Source organism: Ixodes scapularis, unplaced genomic scaffold (assembly GCF_016920785.2).
Source record: "Ixodes scapularis isolate PalLabHiFi unplaced genomic scaffold, ASM1692078v2 PGA_scaffold7__128_contigs__length_106722199, whole genome shotgun sequence".
NCBI classification, from domain to species: Eukaryota; Metazoa; Arthropoda; class Arachnida; order Ixodida; family Ixodidae; genus Ixodes; species Ixodes scapularis.
The window spans coordinates 7,410,308-7,436,651 of NW_024609882.1; the positions used below are offsets into that span (position 1 = coordinate 7,410,308).

The 26,344-nt window shown below is 48.4% G+C and overlaps 1 protein-coding gene across 1 annotated transcript in view; it reads left to right on the plus strand.

Annotated features, from left to right (window-relative positions):
- The window catches only part of LOC8040220 (LIM domain transcription factor LMO4), a 111,085-nt gene that overhangs the window by 69,984 nt on the left and 14,757 nt on the right, over positions 1–26,344 (plus strand). Inside the window, exons 3-5 of the mRNA XM_002413995.5 lie at positions 12,798–13,089; positions 13,313–13,438; positions 13,617–14,308. Of these exons, the coding sequence (XP_002414040.2) occupies positions 12,798–13,089; positions 13,313–13,438; positions 13,617–13,983 (785 nt within the window). The 3' untranslated portion in view covers positions 13,984–14,308. The remainder of the gene's footprint in view (positions 1–12,797; positions 13,090–13,312; positions 13,439–13,616; positions 14,309–26,344) is intronic.

Below are 26,344 nucleotides of genomic sequence, written 5' to 3' on the forward strand. Positions count from 1 at the left end.
GTCCCGTGCCACAAATCTCCCGAAACGAAATTGTGGAGTTCAGGTTAAAAGTAGCTTTATTGCCTCGTAGATACACATCGCATTCAAGGATGACTGAAGTCAAAGTTCCAGGGCGGTAGAATCCACGATAAGGCCAGATTCCGAAGAGCGCACTTGCGTCGACGATGGCTTGGACACTGGGACGTCTGCCCAAGTCGGTCGTGGTCCCAGCACCGCTTATTGGGGCTCCGGCAGCTTCTTTCCTGTTTGCGAGGAATTTGGATTATTAGTAACAGGGCAGCATTAATACCGAATCGCTTGACAAATATATGAGATATAAGTTATAACACACGCATAATAAATTAACAAATAGGCTGCATAAGTGATACAATGGTTCACATCCAACACGCAGTCTGTTGACAGCAGACCAGCGCAATATTGATTTTAGTAGATCGTTCGCTGCGAATTACAGACCCAGCGCGTTCGTGCTCAAACTATGCTTCAAAGTGACGGCATGATCTCCCGCCATCAACGCGAATGTCTAGTGTACAATCGAATAAATGTCTCCATTAATGCCGTTTCTCACACGCAGCGAAGCGCTGATGTAGCGCTGCTCACGTGTCATGAGCTACTTTTCGTCTGCCGTGAGCATGAGTTTTGTCGGTGCGATACAAAGCTTTTGACCGATCCCGTCAGCACGCGCTTAGCGCAAGGTCAGCGTTATGCCTGTAGCGCTCCGCTGCATGTGGACAGGCGTTTATGGTCAAGCGATCCTGCCAGGGTCTGCGAAACACACACACACACAAAAATAAGCCATCGGTAGAACTGGCGTTTCGCTCGATACGATAGAATATGAGGTCTCTGTGCCGCATAACAAAATCAGCAACCGGGGTGCCAAAAAGAATAGAGCATGGCGCGCGCTTTGCAAGCTAGAGAACGCGCTCAAAAGAAAACACTTTCTGAAGCCACAGTTAATAAATACACCATAAACAGAAGCACTTCGACATACCTTAATCGAGTTCCCTTGGCTTGCGACGTCAGAACAGATCAAGTGCAGTGCTTCAGTACCGCGAATCCAAACCCGATCCCAGCATGATCGGAGACGACACAAGGCGACCAGCCTCCGACGAAGGCTGTATTTCGACTTTCAACTTACTAAAAACAGGTTCTTTTCAAACAAAGACACTTCCCGTTTTCCCGACGGACCCCATCTGACCAACGCCCAACCCTCCGCGTGTACAAGGAGCAAAGAATGCGGGGTAGGGGATTGGGGGGAGGGGGCAGTGCGCGCAGAAGATAATCTCTTTTCCCACTCCCACTGCACACGACACAAGGACACCGAAGAGTAGGGATGCCGCGAACTTTTTTCGAATCGAAGTTTCGATGATCGAATCAAGCGGTTCGAAAAGTTCGAAAGATTTCGATTTTTCGAATTGTCTATATCGTAAAATTCGACGGAAGTCGAATTTTCGAACTTGTTAAGCTAAGAAGTTCGACGCTTTTCGAACCGTCGAACTTATTACGCTAAAAAATTCGATATTTTTCGAACTTTCGAACTTATTGCGCTGCAAGGTTCGATGCTTGTCGAACTTTCGAACTTGACTGACCAAAAAATTCGATAAATTTCGAACTTTCGAACTTATTTATCAAGAAAATCGAAAAGTTTCGAACTTTCGAATTCTGAAAAGTCAGAAGTTCGACGAACTTCGAACTTTTAGGGTAAAAGTTCGACGTTCGTCGAACTTCGAAAGACCGGCGGCCGGTTTCATTTGATTTCAAGGTGTGGGGTACATTCGTAATTTTTTTTCTCGAACTTTTACACGCGGTGCTGCGTTCCTTACGAAAGACAATGTCATTTATTTCAATGTTCTGGCATGCTTAGGTTTAAAGAAATAAATCCCCGAAGGGGCGAGGACGGACGACGGGTTTTTGACGATTATCGTTTGTGCCAGATTTGAAGCACGCTGCAGCCGGAGCTATTTATGGTAGATATGCTATACTTTTTTAAGAATGATCTATGTATAGCCTAGGTAAGTGCCGTCTTAAGATGTGATTATTGTTATTCAACGTGAGTTTCAAAGAAATGTCCAAACATGAATCTGCATGCAATTATGACCTAAACTTGATATTTATTTTCGTCTAAGTTGTTTGAGGTATCGCATTTAAATTAGCACCACAGACAGTACATATCATTGCCATCTGCAGAATAAAAAATAATATATTTATTGTTTTTTCACGTTAAGGAATAAATTAACTCATTGCAGAAGATTTCTAGTAGTGTTCAAGTTCAGCACGTCAATAAAAGAAAACATTTTTTTTTTTTTTTCGCTTCACGTTCCTGGGACGTGTTTCTTTTAGCCTGTACACATTTTGGTAAAAGAAACTTGTTTCGAAGTTCTGAACCTCTGAATATGCACGAATAGAACACTTCCGACGAATTCTTGATAGTTTTTTTTTTCTCCTGCCTTTTATTCCCGCATTTATTCTTTTTTTTTTTTCTTCTTCTTTTGTTACTATCGGCACAGGTGTTTAGGTCGAAAAGACAGCTTTGAACTTCCGAACCACTAAGCATGTGACGAGCAGTGCCTTCTGACAACGAGTTTCTAACAGTGACCATCTACGCAACCTTTTATGCAGTGAAGAGCGACAGTAGCTATACATATGCATAAATAATTTCAGATTAAAATAAGCTCGACCACGCCCTCTTTCCCCGTATTGTTTTCTTTAACAGTCCGAAATACCTGCGAAGGGGAAAAGGAAGCTGAAGCCCCCCCCCCCCCCCCCCCCCCCCCCCCCCGCCGCTATCCTCTTTCCCCCCGTTTTTCCTCTTCCGACGCCACTTGTATGGTAGAACGCTCCTCGACTTCGAGTTGTGTCGGCTTTTGTGCTTTTTGCGAGGCGATTCCTCCGTCCCAGAAAATAAACCTCCAGGACAATTATAAACTTCACCGGATCGGATTACTACCAGCGTGCAAGGGGTGGCGAGCTGGTTTGCCAGGTCGCTTCAAGGTTTTTCTGAGCCTCAACCTCCTGCTCGCCCCTGGCCGTTTCGAACTGGATGAGTCTTCGTAAAACAGTGTGTTCGTGCAATCACTACTGCGTGATAAAGACCCCCCCCCCCTCCCCCTCCCTTCCCCCCGGGGGGCTGGCGGTCACAATTCTGCACTGGCAAATATTCTAGCACGTCCGGGACACTCGTCGTCTCATTTAATTGCCTTACCAACTTCGCAGAATCTAGATATCACACCCTAACTTTTCTAAACTTGATTTTGTGAAAACAAGTGAGTCGTGAAAGCGTTATTTGAAACTGAAACTGTAGAAAAACTTGAAAATCGGACTTCAAACTTTGAAAACTTGGATTAAAAAAAATTCAAAATCTTCGAAGTTTTTTTTTTTTTTTTGAATGTAGCGTTAAAAGAGAATCGAAACTTTCGAACTTTTCGAACTTTAAGCCAAAAGAAATTCGAAATCTTCGAATTGTTCGAACTTCATGTCTATAAAAATTCGAAGCGTTCGAAGTTTTCGAATTTTTTTTACAAAGAATTTCGAAATCTTCGAATTTATCGAACCTGAAGTAAAAAAATATTCGACATATTCGAATTCGAAATTTTAGAAACCGTGAAAGCTTCGAAATTTTCGAATTCGAAGCTCCGCTGTGGACAAAAGTTGCGAATTTTTCGAAATCGAACCTAGGTCGGTACGAAAATATCGAAATTTTTCGATATCGAACCTTAGTTCGCTTCGCAAATATCGAAACCTTTCGAAATCGAACCTAGGGTGGTTCGCGACATCCCTACCGAAGAGCTCCAAGGACGGGAGACGGTCGCCACTTTCAACACGCCGGTCGAGTGACCTCAAGCAGACACTTTTTTTTCTTTCTTTTCTCTTTCTCTCTTAAGCATTTTCAACTTTCTCAAGTGGCTTTTTTTTTTTTTTTTTTTTTTAGTTTGCATTTGTTTTGTATTAGTAGGGTGCTGCCAGGTGTGACGTTCCGGGCGTGGTTCGTTCTTCGTAGTTCATCTGGATTGTTTTGGAAACAGCGACGACGATGGCATGAAGGCGTCTGGATACTGCCCCTGAATGTGCTCTTTAAGTGGAACGTGCCGTGCATTAAGTGTGTCGTTGCGGATTTTAGTTCGACATTGGACTACCCAGAAAGGTTTGTCACACAGAGACGGAGGCGCGTTCCCACCGGCGATGCGATCTAGCCGCGCGATAACTTCCATCGCAAAAGCGACCATCGCGGGCAAAAAGCGACGCGATTGGAGCAGTCGCTTCTCGACTCAACTTTTTTGCGATGCGATCTAGTCGCGGAGCGGCTGAGCAAATCAACGGCGTTCGGAGCGAGAGTTTTCGACAAACGACTCGCCAACGAAGGCGTTGGACTCGCTTATCGCAAACGCCGGTGTGACCATCTAATTTTTTTTGCGATGCGATCTAGTGGCATCGCGCGACTGCTTATATCGCCGGTGGGAATGCTCAGTTTTAGGGATTGAAATGACCATTTATTCTGACTGCGAGACTCCGGTGTTAAAAGCGTGGCTTCTACAAACTGTTAAGTTTCATTTTTAAAAGAAAAAAAAGTGTTAGTATTTGGAGGTGTTGCGTTTGGATGAATGCACATTTTTTGCGCGAAGGCAAATTACGTAAATGGGACTTCTGGAATGTCAACAGATCGTTTTTGAGGAGATAGTTGGAAGAAGTCGAGTCAACACATTCGTTCACTCGCTTTCACACAACGCGTGAAGCTCTACCATGCAATGTCTTAACGTTCCTGGCACATTAAACAAATTCGCCAGTTTCGTCCGAGTTTCGTCAACACTTTCAGCCGTGCTGGGCTGAGTCTCGCCGATCCCCAAGACAAGCGAAATAGCATCCGTCCTCCTGGCGAACATTCCGTTTGCATTCGGGGACTAAATCATACAGATGCACCCTGTCTGAGGGGGACTAATGGATGCTTTTGCTCGCGCACGCCTATCGGTTGGTCCCAGTCGAGCGCAGTTAGTCCCCAGCTTTTGCGCACGGTACCTAGCTTGAGCCAGATGGTCCTTTCGAGGAGCAACTGGGAGTTCAGAGGACCAAATGCTGCCGTTAGTCCCTTGAGGCCAACTTTTTTCTTAGAGTGTAGCGTCACCACAGCCTCCACCAGGCGAGCGAGGCGAGTCGGGCACAAATTCTCTCCTCGCCGTGACGTCACCCCGGTTCGCCGTAAGGGGGCGCCACGCGAACTTCTCGGTCCATTTAGCGGAGGATAGAGGAACTCAACAGTCGAGCTCTCACGTCGTGAAGCCATTCGTTGTTGTGCGCGAATTTTCAAGATGAGATAATCCGGGTCGGGTCGCCGGTTTTCCCCACAAGACTCTACATAGTTTCAAAACAGAGATTTACATCCGCATGGCGACTGAGTTGTCCGTAATGTATGTCACTCCACACACGGGTGTTTTCCTGTTTCTCGGTTTCATTGACCGATGCCGATTTGCGGTGGAAATTTCCCGACGTTTCCTGGACTTTTCCAAACCCGCCAAGTTCCCGGAAAATGTTTTCCAGGTTTTCTAGGTTAGCAGACCTGGAAAACCAGAAACTTTTCCGGTGGGCCCGGCAGCGTATAGCTGCTTCCTCACGGAGTAAAACCGTGGGGCGAATACCCGGCCCCTGATTGGTCCTTTTTGACGCGCGTCATAAATAAGCGCGCCACCGGCGGGTTAAAACCCGCATCAGCGCGCCAGTGTTTAGCGTGCACACATATGCCACATCTGATATGGAGATGCCGCCTCGAGAATTGTCGGGCCTGCTTAATTCATCGCCGTAGCTAAAACTTCTATGTTAGCGGCGACAAAAAACATTATGGTGCGGACACCGAGTTACACTGACGACGCCAACTTAATTTCAAACCTCTTCTTTTCTTACTTTTTTTTTTTTTTTTTGCTATAGCTGAGATGGAAGGAAAAATATTTTTTCAAACTTCGCCAATGACAATTAAAAAAAAAGAGAGAGAAGAATCTTGAGTCGCATGGATTGGCGTGGGGCTAAGATGGTGGACGATATGCTTCAACCGCTAAACACTACGACTTCTTGCGCCTTCGCGTCGAGATATGACAACGTCCTGGGTCTTTGTAACACGTTGGGTAATCGGAAGTCAGAAAATCACGCAGTTGCTGCGTCGTAATCACTGGCAGAGGATCCCTGCCCGCAAAATGGCGAGAAATCGAAATTCAAGAAACTTGACGCTACCAAGATGACCGCGCGCACAGTGTTACCAGTCCATCAAGCCGTTTCGCAATATCGTCTAAATATGTTTTTTCGGACAACACAGGTTATTAAATGTGTTAGCAGAGCCACGTTTCGTGGTATGCGTGTCAACATAACTTCTGTAACAGTTTTTTTTAATTATTATTATTCTTTTATTTGCTGCAGTCATGATAATACTGTGCTAGCTAGAAGGCCTCCACTTCCCCTCCTCTGACGTCATTACTAGTGAATCCACGCAGCCCAACCTATCTGGCGTCGTCCGAGGCGCCGCGATTGCTTTTTACAGGGTCTCACAAGGAGCCTTACATTAGACGAACCGCTACAGACGCTACGAGTCATCCCAGCCAATCCAGCGCTGTGAATATATCACGTGACACTTACACGGGAATATATCAATGATCACGTGACACTTAGAGTGGATTGGATTGGCTTAGTTAACTCCTAGCGTCCTCCGCCGACTATAGTATGGTGAGAAATGTCTTGTACGTTGCTCATAAAAAGTAATCAAATTACTTGTACTCTATTCCTTTTTCGAGTAATTTTGTAAATGTTTAAAGACGTTTATTGGAAGTAATCAGACTTGTACACGTTACTGAAAAAGAGTAACTGATTACAATTACAATTACTACAGTCAAAAGAGTAACCGATTACCGTTACTGATTACTGCCTCCCAGAAGTAATTGAACAATTACTGCAAAGTAATTGATTACTTTTCAAGTTACTTTCACGTTACTTCTTATTGCGATGACTGAAATACACAAATACACAGTAAAATATTGCGTACACAATTTTGTTTGGTGATTGTTCCCTTTTTTGTTTTCAGACCCGGACCTTGTCGTGTAGCTGACGCGTCGACCTAAGGAACAAAGCCCACTAAAAAGTCAATAGCGAGTTCCCGCTTCCCGTCGACTTTATCAGCAATCGGCAACGAGATCCGGAACTCCCCAGCCAAGGCTGGTGGCGCGCTTGTAGAAGAGCGTGGCGTAAAAGAAAAAAGGATTTGCCGACTAATCCTAGTTTTATTTTTTTTAGACGTTAAAAAAATGTCAATCATTTTTGCTCCATGGCTGAGTGACTATTCTGATTTTTGTGAGAAAAAAAAAATTGTGGGATGAAAAATGTAATTGGTAATTGTGTAATTGATTTTGTAATTGATTACAGAAAAAAGTAATTGAATTACTCCGAGCGTTACAGCTTGACAAATGTAATTGAAGCGTTACAAAGTTACACTTAACTGTAATTGATTACAAGTAATCAATTACTTGTAATGCGTTACGTACAAGTCTGGAAGTAATCACGAGAGTAATCCGATTGCTTTTGGGAGTACTAAAATTAATTGTAACCGTTACTATTTTCCCTTATCCCCTTCTTTATGGCGCCCTTTTTTCGTACAAGTTTCCCATCGAGGAATCCTCTGGAGCCAAGTCTCCGGCAGAAAACAAAAACAAAAACACAGTTTACTAAAGTGTGTGGATTGAGAAAATAAGTAGTATTTAGTTGGGTGATTCTAATCGAATAATGAACCGTATGAAGGACCCGTTCTGAAATCTGCAGGAAATTTACGTCGTTTCAAAAATTTCTGAAGTAATCCGAAAAGTAGCAGTTACTTTTTGAGTTACGGTCAATTCAATCAGTTATTATAATTGAATACCTTTTAACCAATAAAAATTGTAATTGTAATCGATTCATTTTTTTTCGTCTTTTTTATTTTTTTTTTTCCAATAACGTGTACAAGACTGGGTGAGACTGTATAGGCGACTCCAGCGCAATCGACGACACGTAGCGGCCAGAACAGAAAGCTCTGGCGGCGGGTTCGCTCGCTAGCCTTCTCGATCGAATCAAATATCCGCTGCGCCTGGCGGTCTAAGCACGAAACCGTGAAGGTTGGTTCGAAAACGCGCGATGAAAGTTGCCAATAGCGCACGTCTGCGTGTCCTGCCGCTTTTGCCGCCTACCCTCGTCGAGCCTGAGCGCGTTCGCCGCTAGGGGCGGGTCGGGGATTCACTAATGATGACGTAATGCCGAGATCCGTAAAAGTCGGACGGCTTCTCTTGAGATATGTAGCGCTCTCCAAGTGTTGCGCCTGTCCAACATGGGTCCCAAAGAGGGGAGGGGAACGGGGAAAGAGGTGTCGTTTCAATCTCCATTGAAAGGTGGAGTGGACCAGAATAACCACGATATAAGCGTCTTCTTTCTTTTTTCTCGAGTTATTTTTTAAGAAAAATATTGAGTTGCATCGTTGAAGCAACCGGGGGAAAATATATCCCCTAAAAATGATACCCAGAAGAATGGGCCTGAATTCAGTGCTTTCGCCTTATGTGCCAGAAAGACTCAAGCCGAGCGCATAGAGACGTTCCAGTATGCGGTGTTCGCGAGCATTACGCGTACTTGAATCGCTTCCCAAAGTGAGGTGCACCCTCGCGCTCCCAGGGTGTAATTTCCGCACTTTCGGCCGTGCGATTGTAAACATCCACTCGATGAAAAAGAGGAAAAAGAAAAGAAAGCGGCTCCCTAAGTAAGGTTATATGGCATCTGCTTCAAGGGCCATCAATGTAACGCGGCAGCCGTGTGTGTATGTCCGGTCCTGCTTCATGCAGAAGACGGCAGGCAATTTCGGCTCTTTCAGCGTGCCGGACACATTCGCAGAAATGAAGCCGCCGTCGCCGCCGCCGCCGCAACTCCGTTTCACCTTACGATGGACTGAAGGGAGACGCTGCCAGCGAAATCGATCCGATTCGGTGCGAATGTCAGGTGACCATCGCCTGGTCCGCAGCCACGCGCGGAACGCGTTGTTCACGTGTTAGTTTCGCAGTTCCGGATTGGCTGGGATCGCTCGTAGCGTTCGTTGCGGTCCACCACCGGGAGTAGGCGCATGGGCGGTCCCGCCTCTCGGGCCTTGGAGCTCGACGCGTGTTTGCGAAAAGACGCCCCCTCCAGGCCTCGCGCGGCTTTTCCAGAGGAGAAGTGCCCATTTGCGCGCGGACACGCACCTCGACGGAAATGGAAGAGAGCGCTAATGCACGCGCCTCTTGCGGGCTGCTGCCTGCGGCCTATTATCGGACCCTTGCTCCCAATCGATGACGAGGAGCTTTCCGGGCAGGCTGAGCCATCGCTTCGGTGTGGCGCGTAAGCCAAGCTGGCGGGCCCGGCGGCAGCGATGGCCCCGTGATGGCCATCTCCATCAGCGGTGGGCGTCTGGGGAAAGTCCGGGTCTGCTACGGAATGGGCCGGGTCTCGAAGCCGTGTATTGGGGTTCCCTCCGAAGGTACGGCGAAGCCGCACGTTTGAGGAAGAGAGGGAGGTAAGGTGAAAGCAGGAGTGCCAGGACTCGAGCTCTACTCGATGTTGGTTTGGTAATGATAAGAAAGAAAGGAGAGCTTACGCGGTGCGGCACTCCGAAAGTTTTGTGGCAGTGCGGTCAAAAGTACGGGGGCGCGTGTTTGGGGTAGAGTAAAGCTGCACACACGGAGTGCTCTGCTGTTTGGATATGCTACAGATTGTTGTCCCCGAGTCTAATCAGATTACCCGAAGAGGATGAAAAATCTTATAAATGGCGCTCCGCATTAAAGACTAATGGCGGTACGCCGCTGGTCGACACCATCACTATCCGCTCCTTTGTACGCCTATGGACGAGCGCTGGCAGGATTGTCCTTACAAAGCATACCCATTTCGGCAACGGACTTTCCCCACAACATACAGAGCGTTTCTTTTATCTTTTTTTTTAATCTATATTATCGTGTCTGTTGTTCAGAGATTCGCCCATGACTGGTGAGGTGGAGTGTAAAATGACCTGACGCTGGCGAATCCCAAATCCGCTCAAAGAAACGTCAGGTTCGCGCAACGTTGACATTGCCATTTTTTGTTCACAAACCCAGTTCGTGTACGTAGCCCTCACGGGCTACCCTTTTCTACCCTTGTCCACTAAACACGAGCAGTCAAGTGTTCTTACCCCGCTCCTGGCAGGTGAACTTGGGGCACGAAGCTGACCCAAGCCGTTCCCCACAAAACGCAGCGCGGCTACCTCAGCTCCCCGAAAACGCCACCAGAAAAGAAATAAAAACAAACAGAAGAAAACGTCGCGCGTCATTTTTGTCGACTATAGAAAACCCAGAAAGCGGAAGGGACAGTCGAGAGCCACCGGTCGCAATGCCCATCCAACGTCCACTCTCTTCTCCACTAACGGACTGCGACCAGCGACTTTGGCACCGGTGAAAAAGCGTTCCTTGAATGAGACCGCGCAGTCGTCTTCAGTTTCCGACGCAAAGCCCCCCCCCCCCCCCCCCCCCGGGCCGAGCGCACATTTCCCTTTTCGTTGTTGTTGTTGTTGTTTCTTGTTTTTCGATCTAAGCAAAAACGGAAGTGGCCACCAGCTGTCACAAACTATCGCACGTGAGACATATGCGAACCCAAATTCGAGTGACACCCGCACCGCGCGTGGGCGCCGCTCCATATTTTGTGCGCTTTTTTGTTTGTTTGTTTTGTCGCGGAGTTGCTTTAGCGTTTGTTCGGCAAAGAGGTAGCAAACACAATGAAGTCGGAAGTTGTCCGCCTCCGGCTCCTCCCGCCTCTACATCCTCCCCTTATTTTTATCGCGCGACGCCGAGGGACCAGGATTTTCCTTTCGATCAAAGAGAAGACGAATGCAACGGTCAAGGCGGAAATTTCGGCGGCGCCACAGAGGAAATGAGATTTGCGCGTTGACCATCCCCCGGGCGTCCCCGTGTCCGGTCCTGTCTCCTTCGCGGCGCGGAGTAACCGGCTACGTGGGAACCAGCAAACAAACGAAATCAAGGGGCAAAAAAAAAAAAAGAAACAACTCGAAAGGCCAGCAGGGACCTTGTCGCTCCCGGGGTCCAAACAATTCCCCCTAATCAACGCGCAGAGTCTGCGGGGACGGACAACCCGAAGAAGTGGCACGGCGCGGTGGGACCGCTTACAATGGCGTTCTCCCCGACCTCCTCGACAACGATCGTAACCCCTGGCCGGTGATGAGCTCGGTCCCGTCCACGAACCAGCGGGGGTCATGGAACCACACGCGCGGGGTCCGCGGAAGGGGCCGATACTGCGTTATCCTCTCTCTGGGACCGTGGGTCACTAATGGAGCTGTACCGCTGTCACAGCAAAGGACGTTCCTCGTTGTCCCCGAAACCGCGGCTCTCGGTGACGGGGCTCGTTTATTCGAGGTCCCGGTTTCGAATTCATTGGCTCGCCCGCATCGGTATACAGAGGGGAGGTGTCGGTGAACGGTGTAAGTGACGTGAGAGCATGTTCGCATCGCCCTCTTGGCGGCTTGCACTTCAGCAAAAGGATATCTGAGACCGGAAAATTTCGTTTTCTTCAATTAAGTCGCTTATACATACGCGAAGAAGCATGGCGTGAGCGTTTGAACGACGTAGTTTACTTACAAAGCTAATAACTAACTGTTGATGCATCCTGCAGCTTCGTTGAGTTTCTCGCTAACTGCGCGAACGTTCGGGAGCTGTTGATCTGGTACTCCGTGTCACTTTCAGTTCCGGCAAATGATACGCTACGAGACCGAGCTCCACAATTTTAGCGGGTCTGCCAAGTACCTGCTTGCTCATTTGTAGTTCCGGCTTCGCTAGAAACCTTTTGAAAAACCGTTTGTCTTAGCTCTTAATTAATGCAACCATCGTATATTGGTTTGTTATAAAAGGGGATCCCTGGTAGCAATGTTGGCGTTACAAGTAACGGCGTTACGGGTAACGCCAACATTGGTGGCGTTACCCGTAACGCCACCAATATTCGTGGTAACGTAGTAACTTACTCGTTACTTTTCCGGAACAGTAACGGGTAACGTACTTACGTTGCTTATTTCAAGTAACGGGTAGCGTAGTTACGTTACTCGTTACATGTTCTTCCCAAAACCTGAAATAAACGTGGTACACTTTATTATTTTTGTGTTTCTAGACTCGTCTTACCATAAGTCCAGATGCAGCCGACGCTAAGAGCTAAGGGGACCGCTTAAAGAGCGATGAAAAGGCACCATCATGGTTTTCGTCACGTTTCTGTACCTGTTTTATCATCGCTGAACCAACCATAAAAAAAACCGGGGCTTGAGGTTTTCACGTTGTTTGATTGACACCATTAACTCGTAGCCTCGGCTGCGATTTTAAAAAGAAGGGAAGTATAGGCGCCAGGTAATTAATTATTGCACTCATTCTACATACCTTTAATATTTTGCCTGACTTTTCCTCACGCTAGAAGTACCACTTCAGAAAAACACTAACGCCCACGCCCTTTGTTCCAGTGCGAAAAAAAACTGGCGCCAAAAAAAAAACAAAAAAAAAACGCAGTTAACGTTAATTTAGAAATAAAAGTAACGCAAGAATAACGTGCGCTACTTTTTATCGGTACCGATGACGCGTACCTTTATTTCGTAAGTAACAAGCAACGTATTTTATTACTTTTTTTACGGTAATGCCTACAACACTGCCTTGTAGTCATTTCAACTATTTATCTATAAACTAGTTTCAATAGCGATTCGATTTAAGCTGACTCGCTTTCGGATGATCATGATGTACATTGCATGGTTCCTGTCAATGTTCCAGATTCTATGGACATGAAGTCCGGGCCGGGTCGGCGAGTCGTCCAGGCAGGCACCTTGAGCATGGGTCCTGGTGGGAACGGGCTCGGGGCTCTGGGAATGGCTGGTCTTCTGCCTGGTCCTGAGTGCGCCGGCTGCCAGAAGCCTATCCGCGAGCGGTTCCTGCTCAAGGCCCTGGACCAGCTGTGGCACGAGGACTGCCTCAAGTGCGCCTGCTGCGACTGCAGGCTCGGCGAGGTCGGCTCCACGCTCTTCACAAAGGCCAACCTCATCCTCTGCAAGAGGGACTACCTCAGGTCAGTTAAGGGCACGCCTTTCACATTGCGCCCCACCTGCTTAGGCGGAATCTAAAGTAAAAACAAAATGAATTATAGGGCTCTGGCATGTTAAGAATAGGTCGGTTTGAGATAGCGCCATATTTCCTTAGGGATGATTAGTGACTGGCTCTGAAACGAAAATCCCGTGGCACCAATGAACTTAGGCTTCGGGTCGTGTGACTAATGTCTTCGTTCATTGCAGGCTCTTCGGAACGACTGGCCTCTGTTCGGCATGCAGCAAGACGATCCCTGCCTTTGAGATGGTTATGAGGGCACGAGGAAACGTATACCACCTGGAGTGTTTCGCTTGCCAGCACTGCAACCACAGGTGAGATAACGATCATCGAAATAAGCGTGCTCGCATCCTATCGATGTTAAATGGGTGGTGAGCTTCGTGTTTCCTCTCAACTGCTTTTCGGTAATGCTCATTAGGGCAACCACTCCAGTATCCTTGTACACTCCATGTATTACCTGTGGTTACATCATGCCGTTCGTCGTAATCGCAGGTTCTGCGTTGGCGACCGGTTCTACCTTTTCGACAACAAGATCCTCTGTGAGTACGACTACGAGGAGCGGTTGTCCTTCCAGAACGTCCCTTTCCCCGGCCACACACCCAGCAGCAACGCGAACAGCAACAATGGTTCCTCCGGCGGCAACAACCCGTCGTCTGGCAATCCGTCGGGCAGCCGGGACGGCAATGCCTCTAACAACGCCGGTAGCAACGCCGGAGGTCCTCCGACCAGCGGCACGTCTCCAGGCAGCAACGCTACGCTCCAGAGGCTCAAGAGGCACACGTTGGACCATATGGCCGTGCAGGACGACGCATCGAGCGGCTACGGGAGCCCGGACTCTCTGCTGAGTGACGGCAAGTGACCCAGGGACAAGAGCGGCCGTACGCACGCCGCCGCTGGGCTCACTTGCAAACAGGGCCTGAGCTAATAATGCCCCTTCTGGCGGACTCTACCGGAGCTGCGAACACTTCCCGTCTCTGCTCCGTGCGTGACAGTGCGAGTGTATGTGTGCGTGTGTGTGTGTGTCTGTGCGCCTGAAGGCAGCATCCGGCCTATTCCCAGATGCTGCGTCCAGTGAGACTATGTCGTTGATGTCGTCGTGGCGCCGTCCGACCTTCCCGGAGTGTCCGCCAGACCCGGTTTGAAGCGGGACATCCCGGACGGGGGCACTCCGGCCTTCGAGGACGGTACGTGTTTATTCTTTTTCGATGGGCCAAATTTAGACGCTCCTCTTAGCTCGTGGCGCTTCTTGCCATACTATTGCACTTTGAAAAACTGCAGTATCTATGTCGTCATCTGCCGGTACATGGAAGAAAAATAAGGAAGCCTTTCTCGCGTTTTTCGCGACTATCACAGTCGCATATATTTTGTCAGTTCCATATGTTGAGCAAATCCTGGACAGACCATAGAAAGCCATCATGTATTGCGTGATGCGTGGATTTTGCCGAAATGTCATAGAAGTAGTCGCTGCAGTCTATACGCAATGCCATCTTAACGAATTAAGTGAATAGATATTTTTCTGTTTTGTTAGCAAACCTGCGGTCTTCTATTAGATGGTTTTGGTCATATTCCACTTGTAATATTGCATTTTTCATTAACTTGTTTTGTTCTTTTTATGTAACTTTATATAAATTGCAAGAACGCTAAGATTGTAGACAGCGTGAGGGCAATCGTCCAACGTACAGTATGTCACCGATTTCATTTAGAAAGAACAAAAAGGGGGGAAAGCGCGCCGTATAAAACATAATAATGAAATAACAATTTACTTATTCAATCCCAGAGCGGTCTATATAAAGGGCGGTCCAGTCCGACCCGCAAAACGGCATCCAGCCGGGAGCTTCCCGCACTCGGAAGCCGTTTTCTTTTTATCTTCGGTAGCCCGTTGCGGCTCGAAAGTGTGCGGTTGTGTTAGGGCGATGCAGCTAGCGCACCGGCGACGGGCGAGGGCGAAGGGAAGGGGAGGGGCGAATTCGAGGGGGTTGAGCGGAAAACAGAAAAAAAAAAAAGCATGGTAGTCATCACGGGCGGAGAGTGAGAGAAATTCCTCCTTGAGGGATTTTTGAGTGACTTCGAGGGGGAGAATAATACAGAATTAGGGATCGTCCGGCTCCCAGAAAATTACGATCCGTCTCCCGGAACACGCAAAATGTAACCATTGACGTCACAGGGAACGTCACTCCCGGGTCCCGGACGCTCCCGCACGACCGTTTTGCGGGTTGGAATGGACCACCCTTAATATCTCAATTAGCGAGCTCTACTTTGGGACGTCCTATAATTATCGAACACTGTGTCCGTCTTCGGAAGAGCATAAACGGATATCGCGTGGCCGTGGCACTGGCCGGTCGAAAGACGGGGACGCCGGCCGGGCAACAACGGTCGTTGGTGCACAAACAGATCGCGGCATTATGAATTTATAGCGAGTCCCCCCTTGGGAGAACGGGGGGGGAGGGGGGGGGGGGGTAGGGAGGAGGGAGGGGGGTGGTCGAGAGGGTTGGGCGCGTTGCCGAGCCGTCCACAGCGCGATCCCGGGGTCCCATTTGCTCGCACGAGCGCCATGCGTCCATTAGGCGTCTCGGCACTTCTCTTTCTTATTTACCTAAGTGGCACCGGGTGCAAAAAATAAAAGGCCCGCGGCCGGCTGCCGCGCGCCGTCGCAGCGGGAGTGCCCGCACTGCTGGAACAAACAACTCGACGATGCTTTTTAGTGGACTTAAAAGGCTTTTTAGCCTCCCACTCGCCGGAACAGCCTCGCCTCCATTAGGGCACGCCACGGGAACCCCCCCTCCCCGGTCGCGCAACGGAGCGTCACATTAAACGGATCAGAAAGAAGAGAGAAATATAGGTGGAGAAAGAAAGAAAAGAAAGGAAAACAGAAAATGGCGGGATCTTTCGCTCACTGGGGTCCGGTAAAAGCCCTGCGATCCGCTTTCGCTGACGGTGGCAGCGTCGCCGTCGTCGCCGGTGCTGCTGCCGTTGCTGGGTCCCACCTGCGGGGAGGGAGACACTTTGCGGCCTCGCTCTTGGGGAGATCGGTACGGGGAACGTTCTCGGTCGGCTGAACGCGCGCCTACGTCGCTGCTCGGAAGATCCGAGTTTTTTTTTAAAAGGCGAAGATAAATAAGTGGCCGAAAGGGATTCGGGCCAACCCGCTTTTTAGATTTCCTGGGATTTGTGTTCTTTTTTTATTTATATGTATTTTTTTTTTCTGGATGTCGGCCAGGGCGGCCGTTACGCTCCCGGAGGCACTGCCTGTCCTCATATAGAATAGTGCTCGTTAGATACAAGGCCGAGTTGACTCTTTTTTTTATTTTTTTTAGTCCTGGGATACTTTACAACAGAAAAAGCTTGTGGCTGTTTGTTCACGCGGCTTCATCGAATCGACGGATAAAAAAGGTTCGTCATAGACATCGCTTCTTTACGTATGGGCGTAATAGCCAACGGCGATGCCGTTATTCATCACCGAAAAAAAAGACAGTTGATTACAGTTGCAATTACTGCTTACAAATGGGATTCATTAGGTCATCTAATTCTAACTAGTGGATATCACTTGCAAAGCTACAGTTAGTTCAGTTTTATACCAGAACACGTGACTGTGCTGAGTCGGTACGGTCTTGTTTCATATAAGATTTTTAATATACATATATTCGTATGCTAAAGATGGGAGAGACAATAGCATTGCGCAGACTCTGCAAAAATTTTAGTTGTCATTTGACCACTTTAAGATAGAAACAAATAATTTTCAAGATTTTTTTCAGAAGCTGGCAACAAAGCAAAACTAAAAAGAAGCTAATCAGAGTAATCGATTACTAATTATTAAATTACTCGTGGTTTTTACCTGGCTGTTTTCTGTGAGAACGCTCCTCAGTCGGTCAGTTTTGTGCGAAAACTTTCTGTTTTAGGAATAAGCTGAATAGTCGACACAATTAGGCATCTATCCATTTTATATGAGGTTTTCATTCAGGTAGAGTGTCCTACTCAGTGACTGTCTTCAGCACCTGGGTAGTTTATGAACAGACGTATTCGCTATTTCTGCCAATATTTCCCAGCCTTTTAAATGATTGTTGGAGGGATTGGAGAGTATACCCAAAAGCGTGCAGTACGATGCGATATACATTCTTTTATGGAGTGATACGGCAGCACATTTTTCTAGATGCCAATGGCGAACGCTCAGCAGTGTAGTTATTAGAAACTATAAGGGCAAAGTTTCCTTTCTTTCATTTTTTCTACAGAGTTATAACATCGCGCTACCGTCATGAGTTCAGGTTGATATATTTAAAGATGAATACTCTACATCTGACCACTTCATCTCATCGTTCGTCCCCGCTCGCCCGTTGCAAAAAAGTTAAAAGACACTGAAATAAAGAAAATACAAATGAAAGCCTGAATGAAACGCGATTTTTTGCATTCGTTTACGAAAAAAAATCGAACAATATTTACGTCATTAGACGCAATTTAGGTGGACGTCACGGCCCACTCTAAGCCCTGAACACAGATCTGTGGACCCGCCATTACTACTGGATTGGCTCGACTGCTTGGCCGAACACGCTTGCAAGCGTAGTGTCTCCCTGTCGCGACGTCCGGTGCGTCTAGTCTGTCATCCCGCCTGCCAATCGTGCGAGCAGACGCGCGGCAGCCTCTGGCGTCGTCTGCTATTCCACCACCGTCTATCGTTGTCTGCAACGCCCGTAAAGGGGTATCAAGGCGGAAAGCGGAAAGCGTGCACTTTTCCAGCCGAAAAACGGGAAGCCAGAACGCTTCGTGCGTTTTTCGATTCGGACATGACTTTTTGTTAGAGCAAGACGGAGGCGTCGGGAGAGAAAGGAGCGCGTGACGTCAATTCAGTCGTCAGAAAGATGTCACTCAGGATGGACCAATAAGAATGTCTCTGCCCACATGCTTCTTCTCGCACTTCGCGTCTTTTGGCCTCTTTCTTCCTTGATCCTGTGCGAAGTTTCTGTTTGCCGAGTCGCTCCTGCTTTGCCTGCTCCTCTCCAATAACCTCGTCCCTGTGATTGGTTGCGCCCAGTGGTTTCCTCACGCACGCATTCCAAGGCCCCACCCGGGGGACCCCCGTCAAAAAAATGGGACGAAGCGGAACGCGTCGGAAAACTCTCCGCTGAAATTGCACGCTTTCCGTTCTTGGTTTGGTGATTAGGACGTGATCAAGAAAGCGGCTCGTCGGTGTTCGTTATCGCATGTCTCCGTCTGCTATTCTGCTCCTGTCTAGAAAGGTCCGCAACGCTCCCAAGACGCGACCGTAAAAGTGGCGTTCTAGTGTTTCATCATGCACGAGCCACGGTTCAATCAGGAGTATTCACTGACGGCCATAGCTGTGTGCGCGAATGGTGAGTGCGTGCTGATGGCGAGCTTCCACAGTTCTTTTGCAATGTGCATTCCGCACCATTAAGAGTGCCGGTCTTAGCAGCCTATTGATGTGAACTCGTTCTGAGCACGCGCTCTAAACAGCACCCACACATATGGCGTCCAGTGAATACTCCCTATACAAGTTTCTCTCAGCGTCTGTCGATGTGCGGTAAAAAGCGAGAGGGGACTAAATAAATCAAAATAAACATGCAGACCTTCCGGCTTTTCTGTTCTTGTTATGATGTTTTTTTCTGTTTTTGTGTTTGTTTTTTTGCGTGACATGCGCGAGGAAGTTGGGTAAGCATCATGGAGCACGATTAAAACGCGACCTAAAAATCGCTTTCGGAGGCCAGGTGCATTGCAAAACTTGAGAGCTACTTGCCTTTCGAAGCGAAATGACGGAAACATACCTGGACAAACTTGATGCGAGCCGAACGACCGATTGCTTCCAGACAAATGGTTAGCCAATTTTTACCTGCGTATGTATCTTCTCGGTACCGAAACCATGGTTGCAATAACGACGGTGGCACAATTCACACCAGCGAGGCCGGTTTTACGGGAATCAACGTCTTTATTCAGCATCAACACGCGCAAACGAACCAATCAAGCCAAATCCAGCAAAATAGTTGACGTGGGGCGCAACGCTTAGGCCAGTACCGCTACGAAAACAAGCACCCGCACGACGCTTCCAAAGGCGCGTATTTGCGACAGTTGTTTGCTGTAAATTAGGTCGGTTGAGATCTTCCTCTAAACGCCTCGGTGAACGCAGAACGACTCGCACCCATAAAAATTATGAGCTCAAATCTACGTTCGTTGAGCACGTTCCAAACACCGGCAGCCATGTTTGCCATCGTTTCAGACCGAAGCTGAAAATGCAATCTCGGGATATCTTTGAAAACAATGGCTCTATCTAGATTACCTGTTTCTCAAATATAAAGATATTGTCGATGAAAGTACTATTATGGCACGGAGGAACAATTTTATAACGAACACTTCACACGTGAATCATCACTCCAACCAACGTTACTAAAGCACTCAGTTGGGAAACTCACCCTTAAAACCCGAGCCGCTGGCGTCCACCGAGACCAAACTAAATACGATAACAGCGCCACCCTTTAGCAACGAGTTAAAACATGAAAGCTGCTTGTATTGCTACTGCTTCCCACACTACCGAAACTCCTTGGCTCGAAGCGCCAAACCAACGGCTTAATCTTTTTTCTTTTTTTTAGCGGTGGTTATTATGAGTTTTTAGAGAGCATGTTTTTGGGTAAAAACAAACGGGAAAAATTCTTTTGTGTAGAAAATTTATTGGAGATTAGTATCGAATGAAAAAAGCGTGATGTTTTCATAAAATTTTAGTTTAGAAGGTTTTGCGGCACAATTAATATAGTTTTTATACAACCATGTCTCACCTGTGATTTCAAGTAGCGCGTTCGGCCGACCTGGGCGCGTCCTAACTTTGGTGGTCAATAGGGGGTATTCACTGGCGGCCACATCCGTGTGCGCTGCTGCTGAGCGCGTGCTGACGGCGAGCTTCCGCAGTCCTTTTGCAGCCTGCATTTAGCACCAACAAGGTTGCCGGTCTTAGCAGGCTGTTAATCTGAGCTCGTTCTGAGCATGCGCTCTAAACATCGCCCTCAAATATGGCGTTCAGTGAATACCTCCTATACGCTTCGGAGACGGGGATTGGCAGCCCTGTATACGTTTCGGCGTTAAAATGGCCGATTGAAGCCAAAATTGAACAGTTACAACTGACGCTATCGAATGCGACACTCTGGTGCAGCCGTCCGGTTCCCGGAGTGGCCGCTGCGGGAGAAAGGGCGGCGTTGCGATCGCGTTTAGTTTGGTTCTCGAGTGCTGATCGGAGCTACTTTTCTAAATGCAGGCTCCTATGGCAGTTTCCCAACTGGGAATTCTAGTAACGTTGACTCCAACCAATGAAAGACGAGACACCGTCCTTAGATAGCCAAGCACCTTTTGTTATGGGCGGGGCCTAGAGCAGGGCGACCCCCCTACCCAAAGTGCGTCTAACAACGCAAATATTGCTAAAGTAATTTTTGTTTTCGTGGAAAAATGAACAAAAAGTTAAAAATAGCTTCTTTTTAATTTGAATTATTTTTTTTTTAATTGGGCCGGCTTGCTATAATCAAGGTTTCATCTAAGACTGTGTGAAAGAAGGCACCGCCTAAGCTAGCCCAGAAGTGGAGTGGCACGTGAATTCGAGTCTCAAGCACTTGCGCACCCCAGGCTTGCCAGGCTGCCTTTCACTCCATCTGAGCCAGGGGTGGGCAACCTTTTCCAACGGCAGGCCGAGTTTTCACGAAACCGACACTGAGGGGACCGGACGGCAAGTCCCGAAGCGGGAAGAGGGGGGGGGGGGGGGGGGGGGGGAGAGGGGAGGGGGGGCAGGCAGGCGAAGGAAGGGCAAAAAGAAAGTGAAGACGTTCTCTGCCCAAGTAGGTGGTTGCCGGACAATTTGAAAATACTCCTTGCTCTTGTCCAAACCCGTTTGAGGTCAAAACTAGCGTGTGATCCTTTAGTCTGTTTGAGGAAGCGGCGAAGGGGGGGGGGGGGGGGGGGGGGGGGGGTCTTTTCTGATGTCATGCCAGGGGCCCCATGAAATTGCCTCGCGGGCCGCGGGATGCCGACCCCTGAAACCGGCCCTGGTCTCCAAAGACAGCGCATGCAACCGAAAACAAACGCTTCACTGTGCACAAAGAGTAGCACACGTCGTTTCCCTTTAAACGCTACAAAGTTACGACATCCAGACGACATGAGGTGGTCCTCGGACAGGTCTCGCGATCTTATCAGCCAGAGAAAGCGTCGGCCACCGGCGCGCAGAGCGACCGCTCCATCTGGTCGCTGCCGCCTTTCGTCCGCGGACATCTCGCGGCTTGTTATCGAAGCCCCTGGGGCCAGAAGAGCGGACCAGCCAAGACAGCAGCACCGAGTGGCCGTCGACGTGAGCGAAGAAGCCCTTAACGAGGGGTGCACGCTCTGACTACCAAAGTAGCCGCACTCCTCGTCGGACGGCCCTTCTTGCTGGTCACTCTCTCGTCTGGCGGTTTACCGCAACTCAGCGTCCGAGTGATTTCGGCGATTGAGGCGCCATCGTTTTCGTCTATCGCGCTGCGCGACGCATTCTCTGGTTCAACGGCCCCCTCAAACACTATACTAGCCAAGATGCGAAGTTTTAAGGAGACAACTTTTTTTCTTATTTTATATTTATATATATCTGTACAGGAACGAACAATCTGCTTTCTTTAGTATCCACTGGGTGGCCACAGCTGTGTGCGCAACTGCTGAGCGCGTGCTGACGGCGAGCTTCCACAGTTCTGTTGTAACGTTCATTCCACGTTACAAGATTGCCGGTCTAGCGGCCTATCAATGTGAGCTTGTTCTCAGCATGCGCTTCAAACGGCGCCCTCAAACATGGCGTTCAGTGAATACTAAAGTCATTGGATCCTGGAAAAGTAGCGCCCTTGCCTTCCCTGCCGGCTAGCCAAATACGAACAGATATTAACATACAGACAAAGAAAACCTCGCAATGCGATTGGCTAATTGGCCTCCGTTGCTATGGCATTCGCCATTTTGGCCCCTTCTAATCTTCGAGTGTGTCATCCTAATCAGTCACTCCAAGACCACCATTTAGCATCATCGTTCTGAAAACGTTCCTCGCCAATATAAGCATCTTTGACACTGTAAAAGCACTAAATTTATCAATGATGTCCATCTCCACGGATCTCTTCCAATTACATTGTTCTTCTTGCGTATTTAAAAAAAAAAAAAATTATTTTACAAAGGCTCCAAGCACCGACACTGGATGTGGTGGTGGGACGAAGATGTAGGCTTGTTTCGGCGGTGTGCGGATAGCAACATCTCGGTACACAAGAAACGTCTTGTCACCAATGAATTTAGATGGGCTCACGAAGAATGGAGAGGTAAATGAGAAATCGCTCATTTTATGAGCCAACATGGCGACCATACGGGGAGGGGAGCCTGGCACTACTTTCGTGAATATTCATTATGGAAAATAGACTGGTCTCGCGAGCCAGTTTAGCTACGCCACAGCTGCCGCAATGCATCGAGGGAACTTCAGTCTTTCTGCACGTGCGACAACCTCGCTGGAGCTTGGCGATGGCAGATCACGAGAAGGCACGAGCCGTCTCGGGCACGTCCGCCTGCCTCCTGGGAACTAAAGTAATGGCGGCTTCACGCATGCGCCGAACGCTTGGTCAGATAGGGCTATTGTATTTGTAAGCATGGGCGCCCCGACTGGTGTCCCACGAGTGGAAACACATGCAGCTTGCGCGTGAACATCGCTTTAGCAAATATGATATTGGACGGGCTTGTCCGCACGAGCAGAGATATGGCGGCGCTCGCTGGCCTTGCTTGCAATCGTCTATATCAGAGGTTCTCAACCCCTGATGTGTCGCGGACCCCCCTGTAGATCGGCGGAGATGATGGAGGACCCCGTTCGTGGTTAGAGGAGAGGAAAGTTATAGGTTAAATATAAGAATGATTTAATAAATGGATATAACTAAGGGCTACTGTGAAGTAGACACCTCTTATTGGCATATACACGAGGAAACTCACCCCAGAATTAAACCGTCTATTCTCAATCTTTAAAAAAGACAACTTTTGTTACCGGGAGGCAGGTCTTCGCGGATCCTTAGGATGCCTTCGCGGACCCCAAAAGGTCCGCGGACCTCCATTTGAGAACCACTGGTCTATATCTTTCCATTGTACAGCCCAGCGTGCAACTTCACAATCGAGCACATCCGTGCTCGTTTCCTCGCAATGCGAGTACAAAGCTCTTTATTCGAACGGACTATTACCCTAGCCACACTAACGCTTTTAACAGTAATTAAGCCAACGATCGTTTACATCTCCCAACTGTCATTGAGCTCAGCTAGGTTGTCCGGTGTTAGGCGGTACATAGTCTTAATAACCCCAGTCGAGTTGCGCATCAAAGGGACACAGTTGAAACCGAAACGAAAGCAAAGCTGTCACATTTTTTTTAAATAGCGATGCAAATGGGTATATGCACACTTTTCACTTATTCTAACCGCCTTAAAAAGGAAGACAAATTTTTTTTAGTAAAGAAACCATTATTAGAACATTTCACACGAATCCAAGCGAAAGAGACACCAAGAAAGTAAAAAAAAAATTGGGTTGTGTGTGTGTTTATACAGCCTAGAACTTGGTCAGCCTCACAGGGGCGACGAGTCTCCCAGCTGTAGATGAGAAATTTAGCCAGTGCGGTACAGCCGCTAGCCTGGGGTCTTTAACGTGCAACACGCAGTAGTGATACACGACCGCACGCCGGTACGATGCTCATCCAAATCGACCACGAAAGTCTTATCGGCACCGACTTACAATGGCCGCCCTCGCCGAGCTTTGACTTCCGCGACGTGCCCTGATCGTTCTATCGGAAGCTCTGGCCCTGAATCATGCCTCTTCCGACAACATTCGCTGCTACGGTACATTCCAGATACCTCCCCCAATCCTCCGCAATTGTAAGTGATCCGGTGCAGCTGGCCATAGGCGGCGATGCGGCGGACGCCGCCATCTTTGGCTCTATTGGGGCGAACCGAAAGGCGAACCTAAAGCCCCTCTATTCTGGCAACAGTGGCGCCATTCATTGCTGTAGAAATGCTCGAGGCACGTGCCGCACGCCACTTCTGGGAAATTCATGGTGTCTGAAATCTAGCTCAGTGCTGCGCTGGGCCGCCATGATCTTCCCAAGGGCTGCACGTTGCACGTGTCTCGTGCATCGACGCACCTTGCGCTACTTTTGAAACATTAGAGAGTTTTAGTAGATCATTCCCGTGACTCCGATAACGATACCCGATACTCCGCCACCGCCTCCCTTGTGCATGCATAGTATCGTTATGGGGGCTATCGGAGGTATCGGAACGATCTATTAAAACTCTCTATTAAGGGGCTTTAGGCGAACCCCATCTGCAACCCTCCTTCCATCAGTTTTAGGAAGTATTCACTGGACGCCATATTTGTGGGTGCTGTTTAAAGCGCATGCTCAGAACGAGCTCACATCAATAGGCTGCTAAGACCGGCACTCTTGATGGTGCGGAATGCACGTTGCAAAAGAACTGTGGAAGCTCGCCATCAGCACGCGCTCAGAATTCGCACACACAACTATGGCCGCCAGTGAATACTCCCCATACTCCGTTTCACCTTACGTTGTACCGCAGTGAAGCTAGAAGCGCGAGCTCACAGCGTTGGCAGCCGCACTTAATGTACGAGAACTTGTTCCGCCGAGATGTGCCCTAGTGCAAGGAGCTCGCGCTTGTAGCCTGTCCTGCGGTACATCATAAGGTGAAATAGTGTTTAACGGAGGTAGGCTAGGGAGCTTTCATGTGCGCTTTGCTAGGATGATGCCACCCTTTGTAATACCGCTCGCCGACAAACCAGCAGCCATTTTGGTTCTTGGCGATAATATGTAGGGCTTGTAACCCTCCCGGAAACAAGCACCTTATTTCACGATTTCGAAGCAGCGTTGTGGAACCCACGGAGGGAGGATTAGCATTTTCTCCCTCAGATGGGAGGACCGATGGACATAAAGGCCACTTTCCGGCGTACGGGGAAACAATAAGAGGAGAAAAATGGCGGTGGAAGAACGTGTGGGAAAGGGTAACAGGCAGTTGGCATCACTCTATGCGAAGCGCCCTTGACGGCACCCTAAGGTAGGCAAGCTCAGATGAACTCAATGATCGTTAGCGGCTCAAAGACACTTGGTGCCGTTGTGTAACTCCATCCGACTGTGATTGAGTGAACTATCGTTGGCTTAATGACAGTTAAGAGCGCTTGTGTAACTAAGGTATATAGTCGACTAGTTTATAGGAGCGAAAGAAAAATACGTTGAAACGTGGAAGAAAACTGCCCGTTTTCCTATCTTCGAAGAGTATCAAGGAATCGCATTCTAAGCAACTGTTCCCTGCCGTAATAGTATATGAAACTCGGACATAAGTGGGTCGATCATCTTCGTGTAGAATGATTAATTATTTTTGGACACAAAGAGAGATCTACTCTCTTATTTAATCGCTACATCCGAGCGCAGCGGTCCTCCTCTCACATTGGCTTCGGCTCATCATTCTCGACACCCCGGCGAACCATTTTGTGGCTGCCTTAACTCATACATGAAACAAAAGACATGGTTTTCACTGAAGAAATGATGATAGAATTATCTCGGGACACGCCCCAAGCATACGTTTGAAGCTTGATACGTATACTGTGCTTCGAACGCGTCTGCAGGAAGTTTTAATGCGTTGGCATTAGAACGCTCGTTTTCGCAAAAAACCCGCCGGTGTCAGTCCGTCCGTCCGTTTGTGAGCGCCATGCATGACGTCGCGAGAAGGGTTAGGTGGTGAGGAGGTATCGTGTACAGATTCGATGTCTCACCACGGTCTTACGACGACGGGGAGAGGTTGAGGCGTGTTGATGTCAGCGCTGCGGACAAATACGAGCGTCGCACAGCTCGTGCGGAACCAGAAACGAGCAGGCGCTGCGCCGCTGTGGAATGCGGCCGAGCTCAGTTGCCGCTCCGGCGATGGATGTGGTTCTTTCCATGAGTGATATGTCATTGTTCTTTACGGGAATGTCAAGCGAGGAGTGAAAAGAGAATAAAAGGGGGTAAAAAATATTGAAAACGGGTCATAAACGAATGGAAATGGATGAAACAGGTGAGACAGAACCAATGCTAACGTATATCCATTGGGTGAATCCCATTAATCGTCCAACAATGTTTTGTCCGCTCAATGTGACCGCCGTACAAGGAAGAAGCACGTCTCAGACAGCGTGTGCAAACTGTCTTTTGTATGATGATGTATTAGCAGTGT